This window comes from Cebidichthys violaceus, unplaced genomic scaffold (assembly GCF_023349555.1).
Source record: "Cebidichthys violaceus isolate CVI_PGR_0920_01 unplaced genomic scaffold, fCebVio1.0.p SCAF_11, whole genome shotgun sequence".
Classification (NCBI taxonomy): Eukaryota; Metazoa; Chordata; class Actinopteri; order Perciformes; family Stichaeidae; genus Cebidichthys; species Cebidichthys violaceus.
In genome coordinates, this window is record NW_027176274.1 from 17143905 (window position 1) to 17162357 (window position 18453).

At 43.3% G+C, this 18453-nt stretch overlaps 1 protein-coding gene across 1 annotated transcript; it reads left to right on the plus strand.

Moving 5' to 3' along the window:
- Positions 1-11528: 11528 nt before the first annotated feature.
- On the plus strand, positions 11529-17587 carry LOC137868401 (gap junction gamma-1 protein-like). The gene is made up of 3 exons (XM_068705179.1): positions 11529-11699; positions 15800-16979; positions 17090-17587. Exons 2-3 carry the CDS (start codon positions 15833-15835, stop codon positions 17101-17103), a joined length of 1161 nt encoding a protein of 386 aa, XP_068561280.1. The 5' UTR covers positions 11529-11699; positions 15800-15832; the 3' UTR covers positions 17104-17587.
- The last annotated feature ends 866 nt before the right edge of the window (positions 17588-18453 follow it).

The following is an 18453-nucleotide window of genomic DNA, read 5'->3' on the forward strand; positions in this document are numbered from 1 at the left end:
CATAATAAGCTGAAAATATTCTGTGTGTCTGCATGGGGCCAAGTACATTATTATAAATATCGTATTGACAGAGCACTCAAGTCTGCCACGCGGTCGGCTTTTTTCTTCTCTTGATTCCCGTGGGAATAAATCATGTATAACAAATTCACATCAAATAAATTCCATGAGGCAACAGTCCAATGTGCCAGAGGGCACCGCAAAAGAAAAGGCCCGTCTGTCAAAGACCAGGATTCATTCAGTGACCTGGAAACTTTATTCTTCTTCATCCGGTGGAACCAGTTCAACCCCCATCCCTCATAAAAAAACAAATATTGACCCTCTATAACAAGAATGAGCATCGCATCATACCAGGCATAATAAATGCGCTGGCCTTACAGTGACGCTCTATTTACACGGTGACAACAATATAAAGGGATAGACAGGACACAAATCAAATACGACATGTATTCACCATTGTATTATAATAGACTCTCAGTGAAGGGTCAGGATTTGGTGACTCAACAACAGCATTTGTTCTCAATACCCATGTGATCCATGACTTTGCATAGGATACCTACAACAAGAGGTTGTGGATGAGATGTGTGTTTTCAGTTTATCGTTACCTCTTCATTTTTAGGGTTGTTGCATATAACACAGATATCTTTGTCCCTCTACAATAGCATAACCCAGCCTTTACCTCTTTGACACACGCTCACATATTCTCATGCGCTCACACATACGAGCTGCTCACTCCAGACACAAACAACCTTGCTTTCCAACAGCCTCTGGCTTTTTTTGACTTCCTGTTTTCCTGTTACATTACTGAAGCCATCCAGTCTTTAGTTAACTTGAACTTAAACTACAGCTTAAACTTTATTATAATCGTCATTTACATTTGGTACATATATATGAAATTTAACCTCTGCATTTAACCCATCCGTGGCATATTAGGAGTGGTGGGCTGCTGTGAAGTGTCCTGGGAGCGATTTGGGGTTCTGTGTCTTGCTCAGGGACACTTTGGCACAGGACACGTAGCAGCCAGGGACCGAACCGCCAACCTTGCGGTACCGGAGGACCCTCTATACCCCATGAGTCAGTTAAGTGCTTTAGGCAATGGACAGCAATGCCATTGTGAGATACAGCCAGAATGACCACGACCTTAGCGCGAGAAGTTGTTTTTGTGTCCTTAGCCGCACAAATGGATAAAGTAATAAGTGGAACTTCTAATAAGCCTCGAAGGAAACATCCCTGTGCATAATTGGCTATTAGCTTGTAGCCCCTGGTGAGAGCCATGGATTTAATAATGGTTAGAATTGTTTTACGCAGACACTGGTGAGAGAGAAACACTTGTTTGAAGGTGAGGCCAGTTCCCACTGTTACTGTGTGTTTATGGCTGTTTGTGCCGAAGCTAAACCTTTACCATAGTGGCGTAAGATCACTGATATGGTGATCAGATCAGAAAAAGCATTTTTGTGGTGTCATAGTTTAATTTGGAGGGCTTGTTGTTTATTGGGCGTCCAGCAAAGATACGTCTGCCACCTTGTAAGATTCTGTGGCGAAAGTGCCCATAGAGTCGTCGCTAACCATGCTAGCTTAAAGTGCCTAAAGCAGTCAAGATGGTTAATGTGTCACTCTGTCTCTGGTTGATTTCAGTACATGATAATGTTACCAATACAATACACAATGAGGTTTTTGTGCTCTTAAAATGTTCAGCAGACACAAGTAGTATTTCATTTTTTGCTAACATTATTTTTCAAAAATGCTAATCTGCGTTAGGGGGCCCTCAAAATAAATTTTCTATAAAAAAATGCATAAGACATAAGAAGATTTCATGTTTGGCAGCAGTTAACAGTTTTTGGCAGTTAATGTTAGCATTGGAAATAGGAATATTGAATATATAACGTTATTAAATTATGCATGACTGATATTTTAATTTTTTTTTTTAAATCTCACATACCCCCTGCAGTATTCCACAGTACCCCTAGGGGTACTAGTACCACCAATTGAGAAACACAGGTTTCGGACACACACAGGTCATTTACCTGCAAGAGCTAGCTTATTGCTAATAGCTGCTGTTTCTCTTGGAAATTAAATTTGTCATGAAGACTATATGAAGCAGTGGGTAGTCATTGTGGGTCTCGGCAGGAATAGAATAATTACACTTTAAAACATGCAGCTGTTTTGTGGCTTGACTGGGAAAGAAGTGGAACGTTTCAAAATTATTTTGGAGGACACAAATTTTAAGTCTACTATAAATCTGCCACTATTTTTTTATGAACAAACATCCCCACCTCCTTTTTTTGTCAGGGAAATCCACCACATAGATAAATAGAAGGAATAATTCATTTAAAAAGACTTTACAAATTGTGTTTGTCCCTTGGTGAGACATGGTTTGCTCATGCTGCTCAGACAGTCTGAACTTTTTGTCATCTTTCATGTTTTAGTTCTTGAGCCAAACCACCAGACCCTCCCTTGGTTGGTGACCAGAGGTGACGTTAGATTTTATAATTGTTGTGATGTGGTCTCAGTTCAGCCTAAAGCATCGTCACATTAAACGATGCTTTAAACAGTGTTAAACTGATGGTGAACTTTGTCAACACTGTTACCGTTGTTTGCGCTATTTATACTGTTAGCAACCGTAGCTGCGAGCCGCAACACTGACTCGTGGTACAGTGTTCTGTGGTTGGAGGAAATTTCACATATATCACAGATTCAATGAAATCATGACAGGGAAGTCCACTGCAACCAACGGCCTTTAGTCCACTTGCAGTGTAATGCGTGTAATTATAGCAACATAATGCCGACAACATCCCATTTTTGGTGATTCACATTTTAACTGAGTTGCTCCTTCCAACTTATTATGTGTGTATGGTGGAATGGGAAGACGGTATGAACCTAACACAATTTGGTTTTAAGTTTTAGTAACAGGTGACTTTATTAGGGGCAGTAAAATGTTTAAAATCTGAAATGATCCCTTCAAATTAAAAAAAAGTGAAAGCCAAATAGAAACAGATTTTAAACATTCTGGAGATACCACAGACATGTTGATTAACTGTTTTTATTTCAGTATGAACTTGTTTATCCTAAACTTTGGTGTTCTTAGTTTCAGCTGTTTGCTGATTTTTGACTGCATAGTGACCAAAACAGTTTTGGGCGATTTCCCTTCATGTCCAGGTCCAGTCCAGTCGTACCTAGTAAACAGAATCTACTTACAAACGCATTGAAGGACCAAAAACCGGCACAAAACAGTTCCCTGAGCAGTCCTGTCAAAAGCAGTTGTGATGTTGCGAAACTTTCTTCCCCAATGGAACATGCGTAGTTGGAGTGACTTGTTATTCTGCTTACTGGATGTCCTTAAGTTCATATTGCAAACTAAAATAGGCAGTTCTCCAATTGAAGCATGGGAAGTGTGTTGTATATAAGGTTGCTGTGCAACACATGGACAGTGCTGTGTATGTAGGCAGTTTCTTCCAGTGGGGGCGTAAAATATCTGCTATATGAGTTTAAAAGTGCAAAGTCAGGAGAGATTTTTACGTCACCCTTTCACAATGGGCTCACAACAGGCTGTCAATGCTGTAAAAGAAACCCTGACCCTACAAAGACATCCCCTCCCAGTCTACAAGTCAATGTCACAGTGACTTTGCTTGAATGGTCGTAAAGATTGATGTCTAAGCTGTCTAAAATAGAACTTGGTTCTGTTTATCTCATCTGCAGACTATTTCTGCTTGACAAAATAATCTTTACTTGTGGTCAACTAAAGGTTTTTATTGATCTTTCACATTTATTGCTCCCGAGGTCAAGAATGAACTTTCATGCTTGTCTTTCCGTCTGGTTCCACATTTTGAATTGAGAAGAAGGTCGGAAAAGAACCGTCGCCTCAAAGTGGAGTTAATGACTACTCATTTACAAACACATTTCAGTGTCCTTATTTGTGACCTTGCCTTCAGGATCTTGGTCTCAATGGGATGAGGATATTTGCATATGGTTTGCTCTCTTATTTCCATGTATAAAGAAACAATGGCGTGATAATGGGGATCTACCCGACCCGTTGCTGCACTTGTGTGAAATGTAACAGTCCATTTAGTATTCAAATTAGAGGAATTCCTATATTGGAACCTTTTGTTAAGCTGCCATAGTGGATCAGCTGGTGGATTCAAATGAATTCGGTGACCACTCATATCCTCCAGCGGTTGGTATGTCAACTCACTATTAAAACAAGCATCACGGCAAAACTGCGTCTCATAGTCGTTGTCATGATTTTCCAGCAATGAGTAGTAGTTCTGACCATGAGGAGCGTATGTGTAATATACCTCATCCAGCCCCAAAGTCTGACTTTGACCTAGTGCGTAAGCTCCGGGGTGTAACAAATAGCTGTGAGACCCGGAAAAACCTCTCATTTCCTGACATCACCACTCAGATATGAGAGGGCAGGGCCTGATGGACTAAACACATGTGCAAGAGAAGAACCATGTCCAAGCTGTGTGAGGATGTCCAAATGCATGTTTTGAAACTTAATACATCTCGTCATTCCATCAGTTCCTTGGCCTTTTGAAAAAGAAAGTAAAAAAAAGAGCAAAAGTTGTGAGTTGATTGATGGATAAAAAGATTCACAACAGATCCTAGTATATCAAACAACATAAAAAAAATAAAAAAAATATGGATTTCAATTCAAATGACTCCACTCTTAAGTGATGTTGAAGCCCAGCCTTCATGCTGTATTCCCTCCAAACACACAAATCACGCTTTCCTCTGCAGTCTCTGCAGCTTTGATAGAGTATCTCATTTTCCTGTCATCCAGTGGAGGAGGAGCTGTATTCGCTGAATCAATGGTGATCTTAGCAGTTTTACTCAGCCCATCATTCCTCTCTGTCCAACTTCACTCCAAGACTTGACAATATGGCTGCCAAGTCTTTTACGCATTTATGGCTGTTTGGCACAGTCATGCTGACATCACCAGAGTAGCGGGGGAGGTGGGTTGATAGCCTGAATTAAAGGCAATTACTTTTTGTAGTTTGCCAATTTGTTTGATGGCCCTTCAACGAGCTAATAAGATGGCATTTCTGAAAGACGGAGGATGCTACGTATAGAGATTAAAAAAAAAGTTTTTTTTGACAAGACACATTGGGTGTCATTGATTGTGGAACGAGGGAGACGAGCTTGGGAGCGTTCAAAGTTACAAAATCTCCAAACCAGATGCGGGCAGCTGGAGAGTTAAGTTACACAAGGAGTCTGTTAAAGGAAAGTATCCACATGCACACAAAGATTGCTAATTGTGTGGGAGTCTTTACTCCCATACAGTTGTTTTCACTGGTTATGGTATTTTCCCATCAAGTAATTAATAAGGAGATAATAATGTCTCATGAAATGATTTAAACATCTCTAGGCAAGCGGCAACAGTTTCTCTTGAACAGCACACAGCTGCTGCTCTGGAAGTTGCCGGTATAAATCTGAAAATCAACATGCATGAAGTGTTTTGGTGCTTCTTAATTCAAACCATGCATCTAAAAGTCAAGTAAAACACTTCACTAAGAAGATGTATGGCATCTTCTTTGTGAAGTGTTTTATTTCACAAAGAAGACTACAAGTGCAAGGAAGAGAGTGCTGTCCAGAGACATGTTGTAAGCAGCACGGGCGGCGGGGCTCAGAGGCCATCCTCAATAACCCCATTTCCTGTCCCTTGAAGCAGTTTTTTTTTTTCTCTCTCTCTCTCTCTCTCTCTCTCTCTCTTTAAGAGACTCCCTTTGCTCTTCAGCCTCAACCACAGTGGCTCCGAGGCAACAAAGATTGCTCCGTTATAACCAGTGTGAAACTCTGTTGTAAACTGTTGTGATGTAACACTCTAATTTAAGAGAGCTGAAAACTCAGTCGCCTCTTTGAGGTCTTGGACATAACGGATAGGATCGGGTTAAGATATTGGTCTTTCAGCATGCTTCTGAGTTGAAATGACTTGTGGAGAGTAGCTCCCTGACTAACATTCAAAATGTGCATTAAGCTGGCGAAGGCTCACGGCTGACTTGATGTGACTTGGTTATGTTGGAAAAAAAAGGAAAGACAAACAACTGCAGCGGGGTGGTGGGTCTGAGAGCAAACCTGGTTAAGCTATGGCGGCTATGCTAACCGTCTCCTCGCTAGACTGAGCAGGTTAAGTCATGCACAGCGCTGGCTTAGACAGAGTTGGAGCATATGTTTCTCGCCTAAACGTTGCGGTCATGATGTAACAGAGAAGTTAAAACAACCCACAGGGCAGTGTTGGTGGGGAGGTTTTGCCTCAGATATCGCCTAGATCCAGGAAGTGTGTTAAAGTTTGTCAGAAGGCTAAAGACTGGACGGCAGTTTATAACATTCTGAGACAGGAGTAAAAAATTAACATGGTTGCAATTTTATTTTGTTTGGTTGTGAACGTTGTATTACTATAGTAATACAACGTTCATGTTACAAAGTAATCCACGAAGATGATTGGCCACTGCAGCGCCGCCGGATGATTTCGCATTGAGACAGGTTGAACTCTTTAGCTGAACATGACTGCGTCTCCTCACAGCTTTAGAGTTGGAGGACAAAAAAAACAAGGCCTTGTTCCATGGAAAAATGCATTCTAAAATTTAGACAGAGCTGATATGTGGCCCATTTAAGTGAGTATCTTCCAAATTAATTTAGAGTCTTTGTGTTACCTTAAATGCAGATGTTGAACACTGTCTGGGGAAACATTAAAAATACCCACTACCCACCGGTCTCCTAATAGTCACGTAACAGATTTTTTTTCTTTCGATAAAATTTCTGGAAATACAGTTAAAATTTCCACTACATTTGGATGGAAACCTGGATTTAGACTGCAAACCTAAAACCGGCGCTACCAGTGAATTTTAGAGCTAACAATTTCAGTGTGTTAAATCCAAACAAATACTAAATCAAAGACTTTAATGAAGTTACAACTAATTAAAATGAAATTAGACGAATGGTTGCAAATATACAAACGCTTTTAATTTGATCTGAGAGATAACTTCTATTTTCTTGCAGCGCCCAGAACAAAGCTTGTCTCTTGCATTAACACACAACAGAACAGAAACCTAAGCCACCTGTTTAGTTAAGGAGAAGCTGTTGTTTCAGGGACAGATAATCATCTCCGGGTCCCGCCATCACTACACCCAGCCCCCGACACCCTCGCCGCCACCATCTGCTACGGGGGTAGGGCCGTCTGTTTCCATGGAAACTCTGTACCCCTCCTCCCTATAAGCACTGAGGTTTCTTTTGTGTGTCCCGCGCACATGTACCCCGTCATATACTGAGGGGTGCTCACAATAGGTTTCATAACAGTATAATGGACTATTTCTCTCCTATCAGACAGTTAAACTAGGGGATTGTATTACAGATTAGATGATTTGGGGAAGTACAGCACAGGAAAGACAAAAAAAAAGAAATGTCACTGCTGAGGACATTAGTCCCCCTCCCCCATGAAAACAAGGTGAGCTTGCAAATTAAGGCCACCCACCCCCTTTAGCCCCATGCCTAGTCACCCTGTCCCCCTCCAGACCATCCCAGGCAGGAAAGAGCAGTAAATCAGCAAGGAGGGAGAAGTAAACCAGAAAAAAGAAATTCAGAGACTGCTCTGAAGAAAGATTGTATCCACTCACTGAAAGGGGTTAAACATGAAAGTCCCATCCCACCACAAAGTTACTATGTTAGCTACACAAAAAAGCAGAGAATTGCAATTAAAAACTTAAAAATCCGCCTAACTTTATCAATAAGTGGTCCATTGTGGTAGCGATCATTAAATCTAATATGACTTATCTTTGTTTGAATAAAAAAAAGAAATTGTCAACATTCTCTGGTAAGTTCAGTACCACACAGGACTGCATAATTAATTGAATAAACGTCATACTTCCTGTTGCCATCGTGTGCAAAACACAGACTTCCAAAATGAGTTTTTTCTTTTCATCCCAAAACCCATTTGTGACCGCAGTAATTATATTGACTTTCCTTGGCATGCATGGCACCAACACCTCTGGCTATTGCTGTGATATATATGGGTCTATAGGCGTGATATACGGCACCTCAGAATACAGAATGCTGAACACGTCAGCCCTGTAGATTGTCAGCACTGTTTTATTCTGGCTTATGTGAGAACACGTTGTCCATAACTCGTCTCTAACAAGCCCAATCCTTCTGTATCCGTCATATTGTGGGTTTAGGTTAAACTGAGTAATTCTGATCTGAGGCAGAACCTTATTAGGCACCATTTGGGATACACAGACTCCTAAACAGCACACAGATGGAAAACATTAGTCTTGCTTGGCAGGCAACTCAACTTCCCTGTTGTACTGTGAATATAAATGTAACAATGCGGGCTGGATTTACTGCTGAACTTAACTATTGATAGTGAATAATTGCCAAAAGCCTTACAAGTGCAGGTAGATTTGTGACCCAAGTACGGATGATTGAAGAAAGGAATTGCATAAAGAATAAAAAACAGCGTTGAGGAGTGGATACATTAATAATAAAAAACGTTTCACAACTGCCAGCTGCAAGAGAAAGGAATTCCTCTCTGGAGCACACAGCGAAGACACGGCTGGTCTTTTTTTTTTTTTTTAAGTCATCTTGGATGGTTGCCAGTGTAAAATTGCGCTAATGCCATTTAATGAAAATGAGTCGCGCTCCTTGTGCATTTTTTTCCTGGGTGTGTTGGCAGGGGGACTACCTCGAGAAGGCAAGTTAAAAGATTAAAAACCAGCAAGAGCATGCAGCAGGCATTTTTGCTAACTCAAACATCCTAAAGTGGCCATTTGTGGGTCTGTGCGGTTCATCTACTCCGAGAAGATGATGTTAATATGGAGAGTAAAGGGAATCCCTTCGCAGTGTGTTTGTAACGTGGTGATGCATACACACATCATCTCCTGCATTAGGCAGATGGGGAAACGCAATGCGATTTTTTTTCCCCATCGCCCTGGCCCTCTAAAGCATTTCAGTTTCCACCATTGGCAAATGAGCTGAAGACAACTGTCTTGAGAGGGACGTTGTGGCTTTCCTAGAACCTGCACAAGCATTCAAGCACAACAACAGATGTAGGCTGACTCCTCCATCAAGTGTGTGTGTGTGTGTGTGTGTGTGTGTGTGTGTGTGCCTTGGTAGGAAAGCAAACATCACAAGGGGATGATTTATGGTGGGTCAGGTTCTGAAGCAAACAAGAGGGCAAGTCTTGAGCAAAGCCCTTTCACCTCGTAGGAAATGTTGCAACATCATATCAACGGAGCAGTCACCACAGAGGGAAAACTGTCAGTAGTGGCAGCAGTCGTAAAGAACAGCCAGTACAGTACCGTTCTTGTGGTAAAACAGAGACAAAAATAGTATGGCGTAGCACCAGTAACAATTGAGCAGGGGTTAGACCATATACACACCAATGAGGATGAATCATAAAATGCTATTTATGAGGCCCACGCTGAAACACCACAACAATAGGAGAATATTTAAACCTCCTCTGTTGGGTATTCACAGGCCACGGGAGCACATTGTGTATGTCATACATCAGCATTTACGCAATCAACAGTTTTTCCCATCAACACTTTGACGATGAAGAGCTCTTTTTCAAAATTCAATTACTCTGGAGGGTGTTTTTGAAAAGATTTAGGATTTTGTCAGCTTGGATGAAATATGGAGAAACACAACAATGGCAACAATGGTAACGATGGCTTTATTCAAACCCATCCAACCCTCTGGATGCAAACTCCGTCGATGCGTATTCGTCATAAAAGCGCATCCTAACATAAACTGCACCACTCTCTTTCACAATGTGGCACGTCTGAGTAGCATGCTCTGCCTTGAAAATGACACCACACGGGATGGACTACATGTGAGTCAATACACCCTGCCTCAAAATATAGGAAGTGAAAACACCCCCAGGCTCAAGGGGCTATGACAGAACATTAACAATAAGAATATCATTGTTCTGTATAAACACGGACAAACCAACTGTGTTTAAAGTGAGGGTTGACGTTAATCCTTACATCTGAATTCTTAGAAATAACAATTCCAACCAGCGTACGTCAATGTCAAGTATAACTGATTAATACACAAACATAAAAATATTCTGCGTTAGCAACAAAAAAAAGCTAATTTAAGATCAAGGTCTGAGGGAACCGCGAGGCCGGGCTGGGCAGTCTCCAGATTATCTTTCTCTGTCATTAGGACTGCGGTTTACTAGGGCACCCCACATTACACCCTATGAATAAAAGCATGCTTGTGGTTCACAATAGAGCTCCACTGCTCCCTGGGAAGGGGGGAAGGGCATAGCATTCCTCCACTGACTCCCTGTTTGCAGCAGATATTAAACAATATCTTGCCACTCGCAGTGAGCTCTCACCAGGGCCGCAGCCATGTCTCTGCGGCCCATTCGTGACAAGCAATGCATAGAAGTAGAGTACACGTGCTTCGTTTTTTTGCTTGTGGAGGCTGGTAAGCAATGAAGACTGGCATTTCAGGATATTCCGGGCAGAACAATGTGATCATTCAATTCATCGAGCGACTACCTTCAGGAAACCGATGCTGACTGGATGCCTGCAATATTTAATCTGGGGTAACTGCACATTTCTCAGTTAGGTCACATTGGTGGGGAAAGTGCAGCGTAAGCATGCTGGAAATTCAACTGCTAAAAAGGAAAACCTCACCTTTGATTGAGTGTAAGGCTCATACCATACTGCAGATAGTAGATACCACTTTTTTTTCTTTTCTGAATAGCAAGTCCACATAGTGCTGAGTTAAGACACCGGCCCATTCACTTTGTGATGCATGACACGGCTGGTCCAGACCCCTTCAAGTCCTTATGGGTGACATAAATCCTGACGCAACAGTATTAATGAGCATTATTAAGTGTAGGGTGTAGCTTCAAAGCGGTGCTAAGGAGGGGGCTGAGGAAATACATGTGCCCCCTGCCAAAATAAGTGCGACATGGAGGAAGGGGCCTCGTGGTAGCAACTACTTCCGAACATCTGCATCAGCAGGAAGAGGGGGCACTCAGTAGCCTCACAGTTTGCTCTTATGTTGCTCCGCATCCCAAAGGTTATGATAGAGCTGCTTGCCTGACAGCTCTTGTCTGACTGATGCTATCTTCACCTGCTGCTCCAGGCGCTGTTGGCAGATCACACATTTTGTAATTCAGGTTATAACATGAAGCACCTTTAAAATGACTTTATTGTGTGTTCTGTTGGTAACAATTGACTGAAAGGTTGTGCATTTGAAGTACTAAGCACAGTCTTTGAATTTCCAAGAACTTAATATTGTTTTGTTCATTAAATATGACGCATTATTTTTTATTTTTTATTTGTTTTGCTTTTTGAGCCCTTCTGGACCCATAGGTTATTCTCAGTCTCAGAGTCCAGGGAGAAGTTCAAGCAGAAAGGATTGCATCAGGAATGCTGGCAGTTGATCGTTTTCCTCCACTCTGCGCAGACAAGGGGGTGGGGTGCCTAGCTCAAACTGGGAGGAGGAAAAGAGGAGGAGGAGGAGGAGGAGGGGGGTGTTAGGGAATATTCTTTGTCCTCACCCCGCAGTACAGCACACAACTGGAGAAGGACACGGGCTCCTCGCGGAAAGGAAAAAAACTGGATGTCTTAATATTAGAGCGGGAGGGCTTTATTTTAATAAAGAGAAAGCGGAGGAAAAGCTCTCGAGATAAGCGAGAACTTCGAGAAGCCGCCGCGTCAAAGAAAGGGGACCCAAAATCACGACTGAAGGTAAGATAACGCACACAAACAAACAAATCGCGATAACGCGAACACGGCAACATCACCACGTAGCTCTTTACCCTTCGCTAACAATGGTGCTTTGGCCGAAGTTATAGCATTAACTTTGAGGAGGAGCGGAGAGTAGCTTTTTTTCGAAGTTGCTAGCTCAATTTCGGCTTTTTCATAACCCGTATTCGCAAACCCAGGGCCAGGCAGGCGTTTTGTTTTAACATGAACGTTAACATAAATTCACGCGCACAGGCTGGCAGGACGCAGCGCTAATCCAAGCACGCAAATTCGACCACATTTTTGAAATGATTAGCAGGTTACGGAATACTGGTTGTTGGCATAGCATCACATGCCATGTAATTCTGCTGGTGTGCAGAAAATGTGTTTTTCTTCTTTATTTGGGCTTCTTGACTATGTCGACATGGTTTGGTGATGGAGCAACGCTGTGCCCCCCTCACACACACACACACACGTCTTCAAAGTCTGATAGTCTGGACTGGAGGATAGTGGCATTTATAGCCTAAAGCTCTACTTGTAGCACTACTTACTGACTTTGTCCAAACAGTGGCGCAACGTTACACCGCTAGCTCAATTAACCATCAATGTGTGGCGCATGTGGAGTCGCGCGCGGTGACGTTGTGCCGTTAGCCACGCGGAGGCATTTTTTTCTCGTGTGGTCCGTGTGAATTTGATTAATGTAGTTCTCCACTAAAGATTTTTAGTGTCTAAATAATTAAAGCGCCTTATCAGAGCTTGACTTACAGCGTATGTTCTGACTTTCTGACCTAACATAGTTTCTACAGCGTTTATGGTATTATGGCTCGTGGTGATATGAATGGTGAATTACCTCCCCCTCTTCCTTACCTTCCCCCTCCCCCAGTTTGACATACAGGTCATATTTTCTCTCCTGGTTTCCTCTCTGAGCTCAGGCCCTCTCAGCTGTAGGGCTTTGGGATAAGGGAGGGATGGCCATAACTAGTCTCCCAGATGTGAGAGCCACAAAAGCCCCTCTGTTCTGCAGTGCTCATCAGAGTAGACACACTGCTGCTTCACTTTGCTCCCATAGCATACACAGACACACCGGGTTGAAGTGCCACGGACGGATGATGCCGTTGAAGATGGTGCATAAAACATGTAATGTGAGTAGGAAGCACTGTCAGAATTGATGACACAGATTGTTGTGTATTTGATGGACTTTAGACAGACTTTCACAGTTTTTTTAATTTGGAAATACTCAAGCTTCAAGATATTAACATTATCGAAGTCATCCAAACTTTTAATGGTAGTTTATAGTCATCATAGTGATAATTTCGCCAGGCTTATTGACTTATTGCAAGCATATCAGCATATATGTTGGCCAGTAAGTAACAATCTAATCCAAAATGTTCAGTTGTATGTGTAACGATCCTCATCAGAATATGTCGAAACGTATCAATATTGGTATTGTCCTTAAAAAGTTCCTCTGTGAACAGCAAGTTGCTACCAGGAGCAATGAGACAGAGGATCGGCACAAACACACCAGGCCTGAGATGCCTATGGAAATGACCACAAATACAATATTTTAGGAAAGAGTTACAGACTTGAGCTTTAAGTCAGATTATTCCCCTCCCTTTGTGTGCTTTTTAAAAGCAAACGTGGCACACATTCTCTCAGAGATGTGGGCCTGTGGTTTTCCTCGGGCATGGATGTCGGTTCTGACAGTGGCTTGGGGGCAACTCGCAACCGTTAACCTAGATTACACGCGGCAAAGTGTGCCGTTGACTTTGTCGTCTGTTGCAGCCTGACATTTTAGGTCATTTGATGATGACGACGTCACAATAAAGCCGATAAAGCAAAGCTTTACAGTGACTCACAAACTTTGATTTCACCATGTATGACATTTTTTGTTGCGAGGAAAAAGTCCTCCGTATCCATGTTCAGTTTGAAAACCACAAGCCTCCACTAAATGGAGGCTTTTGTCAGTTATCTCGATGTGGAAACCCGACCCTGCAGTCGTCATATGTTCAGGTGTAGCTGCAGGATGCAGTATCTCGTGCAGTGCTGCAGAAAGCCACGGATGAAGGATAATGACAGTGGCAGTCTTTGTGAGCAGTAGGTAGGAGAGCCCCATAAAAGCAGAGAATAAACAACTATGCACTGGACATTTGTGGAGAAACGTATATCGGGTATCAGTCAATCAATGATCACCTCAGAGAGTCTGGTGGAGCCACCGGGTCGATCATAGAAGTGAGTTCTCTTAAAGCGGGTTGTTCTCGGTGCCCAAGTGGCCGTCACACAGTGGTAACTGGTTGTGCTTTATTCTAACTCTTTATTTTTCTAAGGACGGTTTCCTCCCTAACTAACGCCAAGCATTCATACAGCACTCCCAATCACACCTGGGAGTCAATACAAAGCGCTCTTTGGATCTCTGCTGGAGCTCTTGGAGCTGATGTATCATCTGTAAAGGCTTCACAGTGCTACTTTTTATGGGATTATGGGAGAGTACGTGGTCTCTTTGTATTTTTTTTTTTTTATTAAGCGGAGAAGTGTAGATCTATACGTAGTTGTCGGTCTTCAAAATGTTTCTGCTGAATTATACTGAAAAGGAATACTGTGAATATTACATTGTTGCCCTGGAAGTGAGTGAAGATTGTTCCACTCCGTATTTCTTCTATAGATGAACTTAGTGTCTCAGTTAGCAAAATGGATGAAGCAGCTGGTCTTGAAACAGTGGAAAGACTTACAAAAAAAAAAAAAAACCTGAACCTGCAAATCCCATCTGCATGTCTTATATCCATCTACTTTTGTTCCTGTGCAAACATTGTAAATTATTCATATTTTGGCTTGCAATACAATGTAGAGATTTGGCTTGACAATCGGTGTCATTGCATAGTTTTCATAGCCCTTAAGCTTTGTGTTTGTCTGTAGTCTATTTTGTTCAAAGCATTTCTAATTAAAGGTTAGGATCCCTATCCTTTCCTGAGGGACTGCAGAGTTTCACTGGACGCCGATTCAAAGATTTGTGATTTCACAAAAGACAACTCGAGATGTGAAAGTTGTGAAATAGGTCTGACGCCTGAAGGTGGGAGATGAAATGGTGTAATCTTGTAAGTCACAAAGACTCTGTTGTAGACGAGCCTGGCAGTTTACGGCAGCGGTTAATTACTCAGCAGAAGTTGTTTATGAGGTTGGTCACAGATGGTGTGAAACCAAACCACAGGAACTCCTCGTTGCCTCTTTCTTGTTTGTTTTTTTACTATCGGCTCATTACACTGTCTTGGCAATCTTTTAGTCGGTCCGTGACGAGACACTTCGCATGTTTAGTTAAACTTTGGTGCTTTGTTTCTGAACACTGAAGCTCGTGAGCTTTGTACATTAGTGTGATGACGCCCCGAGCACCGTGCCTCATGACTTCACTCCAGTCTCTTTACATAGCAGTCTGGGACCTTCTCAGGGAAGTCTGCCTGAGCATGCCCCTTTCTCATGGCAGTGATGGTTGTCCTGGGACGTCTTCGCTTTGTAGCAGTGGCACAATAGCTCCCCCATGTGGCTATCTGGTGCAAACACAAGGGACCCTGTTCACACCTGGCATTGGAATGCGTCTAGAGTGACAGGTGGTGATTGGATCTCATTTACCCGTTCTATGTGCAAAAAAGAAACGCGCGCATACTGATTTGCAAAAAGAATGCGGCCCAGACCACTCAGGAAATGGTCTCAATGTGTGTCGGATGCATTCACAGTTCACACCTGCACTTGATCAACTTGATAATTCAAAAAAATTCTAAAATTTCAGCCAACAATAGGCCCTGCCCATCAACTGATTCATTTTACTGTATACTGGTCAAAATGTATCCTAGTTTGTTTATGAAAAATGTATTCCAATATGTTAATGTGGTTTTGAATCACATTTTATCTTTGTGAGTTGCTGTCCTTCATGCAACTTGGGCGTATTGATTTGTTTTCATGTCAAATGTTTTGTTATTGAGACTAAATGTTTTGTTATTGAGACTAAATGTTTTCAATGAGAACTAAATATTACCTTTCACGTGCTCTCCTCTTACTGTTGTTTACCACTTTTCTGTCTGTCTATATTTTAATTTCTTTCCTCCTCTTCTGCACAGGTCTGAGAGGTTCCCTCCTATTCCAGAGGCATAATGAGCTGGAGCTTCCTCACGCGTCTGCTGGACGAAATTTCCAATCACTCCACCTTTGTGGGAAAAATCTGGCTCACCCTCCTCATCGTCTTCCGCATCGTGCTGACCGCCGTCGGGGGCGAGTCCATCTACTACGATGAACAGAGCAAATTCGTGTGCAACACGCAGCAGCCTGGTTGTGAGAACGTGTGCTACGACGCGTTCGCGCCGCTGTCGCACATCCGTTTCTGGGTGTTCCAGGTGATTATGATCACCACCCCCACCATCATGTACCTCGGCTTCGCCATGCACAAGATTGCCCGCATGGAGGACAGCGACTACCAGCCGAGGAACAGGAAGCGGATGCCGATAGTGAACCGCGGCGCCAACCGGGACTATGAGGAAGCGGAGGACAACGGGGAGGAGGACCCCATGATCCTGGAGGAGGAGGAGATCGAGCCGGACAAGGAGAAGCCGGTGGCGGAGAAGCCCAGCAAAAAGCACGACGGGCGGCGCCGCATCAAGCGCGACGGCCTGATGAAGATCTACGTGTTTCAGCTGCTGTCGCGCGCTACCTTCGAGGTGTCCTTCCTGTTCGGGCAGTACATCCTTTACGGGCTGGAGGTGGTGCCGTCGTACGTGTGCACACGCTCCCCCTGCCCGCACACGGTGGACTGCTTCGTCTCCCGCCCCACGGAGAAAACCATCTTCCTGCTCATCATGTACGCCGTCAGCGCCCTGTGTCTGCTCTTCACCCTGCTGGAGATCCTGCACCTCGGCATCAGCGGCATCCGGGACTGCTTTTGCACGCCGCGGCCCCCCAGCCCCCGGCACACGGCCCCGTCCAGCCACAGGTCCTCCATCTGCCGCCAGCCGTCGGCGCCCCCGGGCTACAACACGGCCCTGAAGAAGGACCCCTCGGGGAAAATGGGCTTCAGGGACAACCTGGGAGACTCGGGTCGCGAGTCGTTCGGTGACGAGGCTTCGTCGCGTGAGCTGGAGAGACTGCGGAGGCACCTGAAACTGGCCCAGCAGCATCTGGACTTGGCGTATCAGAATGGGGAGAGCAGCCCGTCGCGCAGCAGCAGCCCTGAGTCCAACGGCACCGCGGTAGAGCAGAACAGACTAAACTTTGCCCAGGAGAAGCAGAGCAGTACCTGTGAGAAAGGTGAGGCTTCTTGATCTTTTTTTGTTGTATAAGTTTGTACTTTTGATTTTTAATCTTTACTTTGTAGATCAATACAAAATGCTTTACTGACACCATCTCTCTGTACACAGGTCTCCGTGCATAGGTTCTCACGAGCCCAGCCGACACTGTAGACTTGAATTCACATCAGGATCAGCGAGAGGACATAAGGGAATCTGTGTGTGTGTGTGTGTGTGTGTGTGTGTGTGTGTGTGTGTGTGTGTGTGTGTGTGTGTGTGTGTGTGTGTGTGTGTGTGTGTGTGTGTGTGTGTGTGTGTGTGTGTGTGTGTGTGTGTGTGTGTGTGTGTGTGTGTCATTACATGTGCTTGAGGTGGATGAAGTCAGCCCAAGCCTTCCAGTGTTACGACCAGCCGCGGTCGAGCATCGAGTCAAACGAGGAGGAGAGCGGCCGTCTCGAATCCAGCAATACTTGAGACGCCCGTCTGAAGATCCAAAGTGCTTACAAACTACCATCGTGCAGCAAGAACGGTTTCTGGTTATCATGTACTTCTCCCTCAGGGCAGCTATTTGTTTTTATATTTTTTATTATGAGACTTTAGAGCGATTAGTCTTTTTTTTTTTTTTTTTTTTATAAAGAGTTTGTCCTCAGTTGGAAGTCCACAGTGAATGCATCTCAAGTTTGCCTTAGACCTAAACTGGAACTCTCGTTTTATGGCATTTTGTTACGGTATGGCCAAGCCAGTTGTAGTGCAAAAAAAAACAACATGTTTAAACTGTAATCTTGTACTTTTGTGAGGAAGTGAATCGGTGAGTGAGATGCAGAAAGACAAAAGGTTAACGGACAAACGCACCACTCGTAGAAGAAAGGTACTGGAGCGATTGTCATGCTGATGAAGACTTTTTGAACAGTTAATATTCATACAAAGGCTTCTCTCAAGTGTGTATCAAATCTCTTTTTTCCTTCAATTGTTTTGACAATGTTGGCACCGCACCAGTCAGCATTCCCAAGCCTGGTGCTTCGATGGTAACTGGAACACACTTGGGAGGGGGCCTCTGTCCAAAGGAACAAACAAACCTGGGTAATGCTTGAAAAACATGTAACTCTTGATATCGTCTTGCTTTGTTTAAACTTGTATTTGATACTGTTCTTTATTTTTGTATTAGTGAGTATTGTGGTACCGACGAGCGGCTCTTGTCACTGTGGCAGACATGATTTTGACTTTAAACGAATGACATTCACTGCTGTCTTAGTTCTCTTCAAACCCGTCTGTAAACCGTTCTGAAAGTGGTTCGGTACAATTTGAGTTCAGTTTATTTGCATTTTCAAAAAAAAGAAAAATATGGATAACCTGCAGCTTAATGTCTTATTCACACATCGTCTCTGGCCAGCAAACATTTCCATTTTTCCGTACGGACCTAGATTTGATTTTATCTTCAAGCTAAATAAGGGAAAAATACTTTCACGTCTGAAAGTGCCTATTTTTTGTGGATTAGT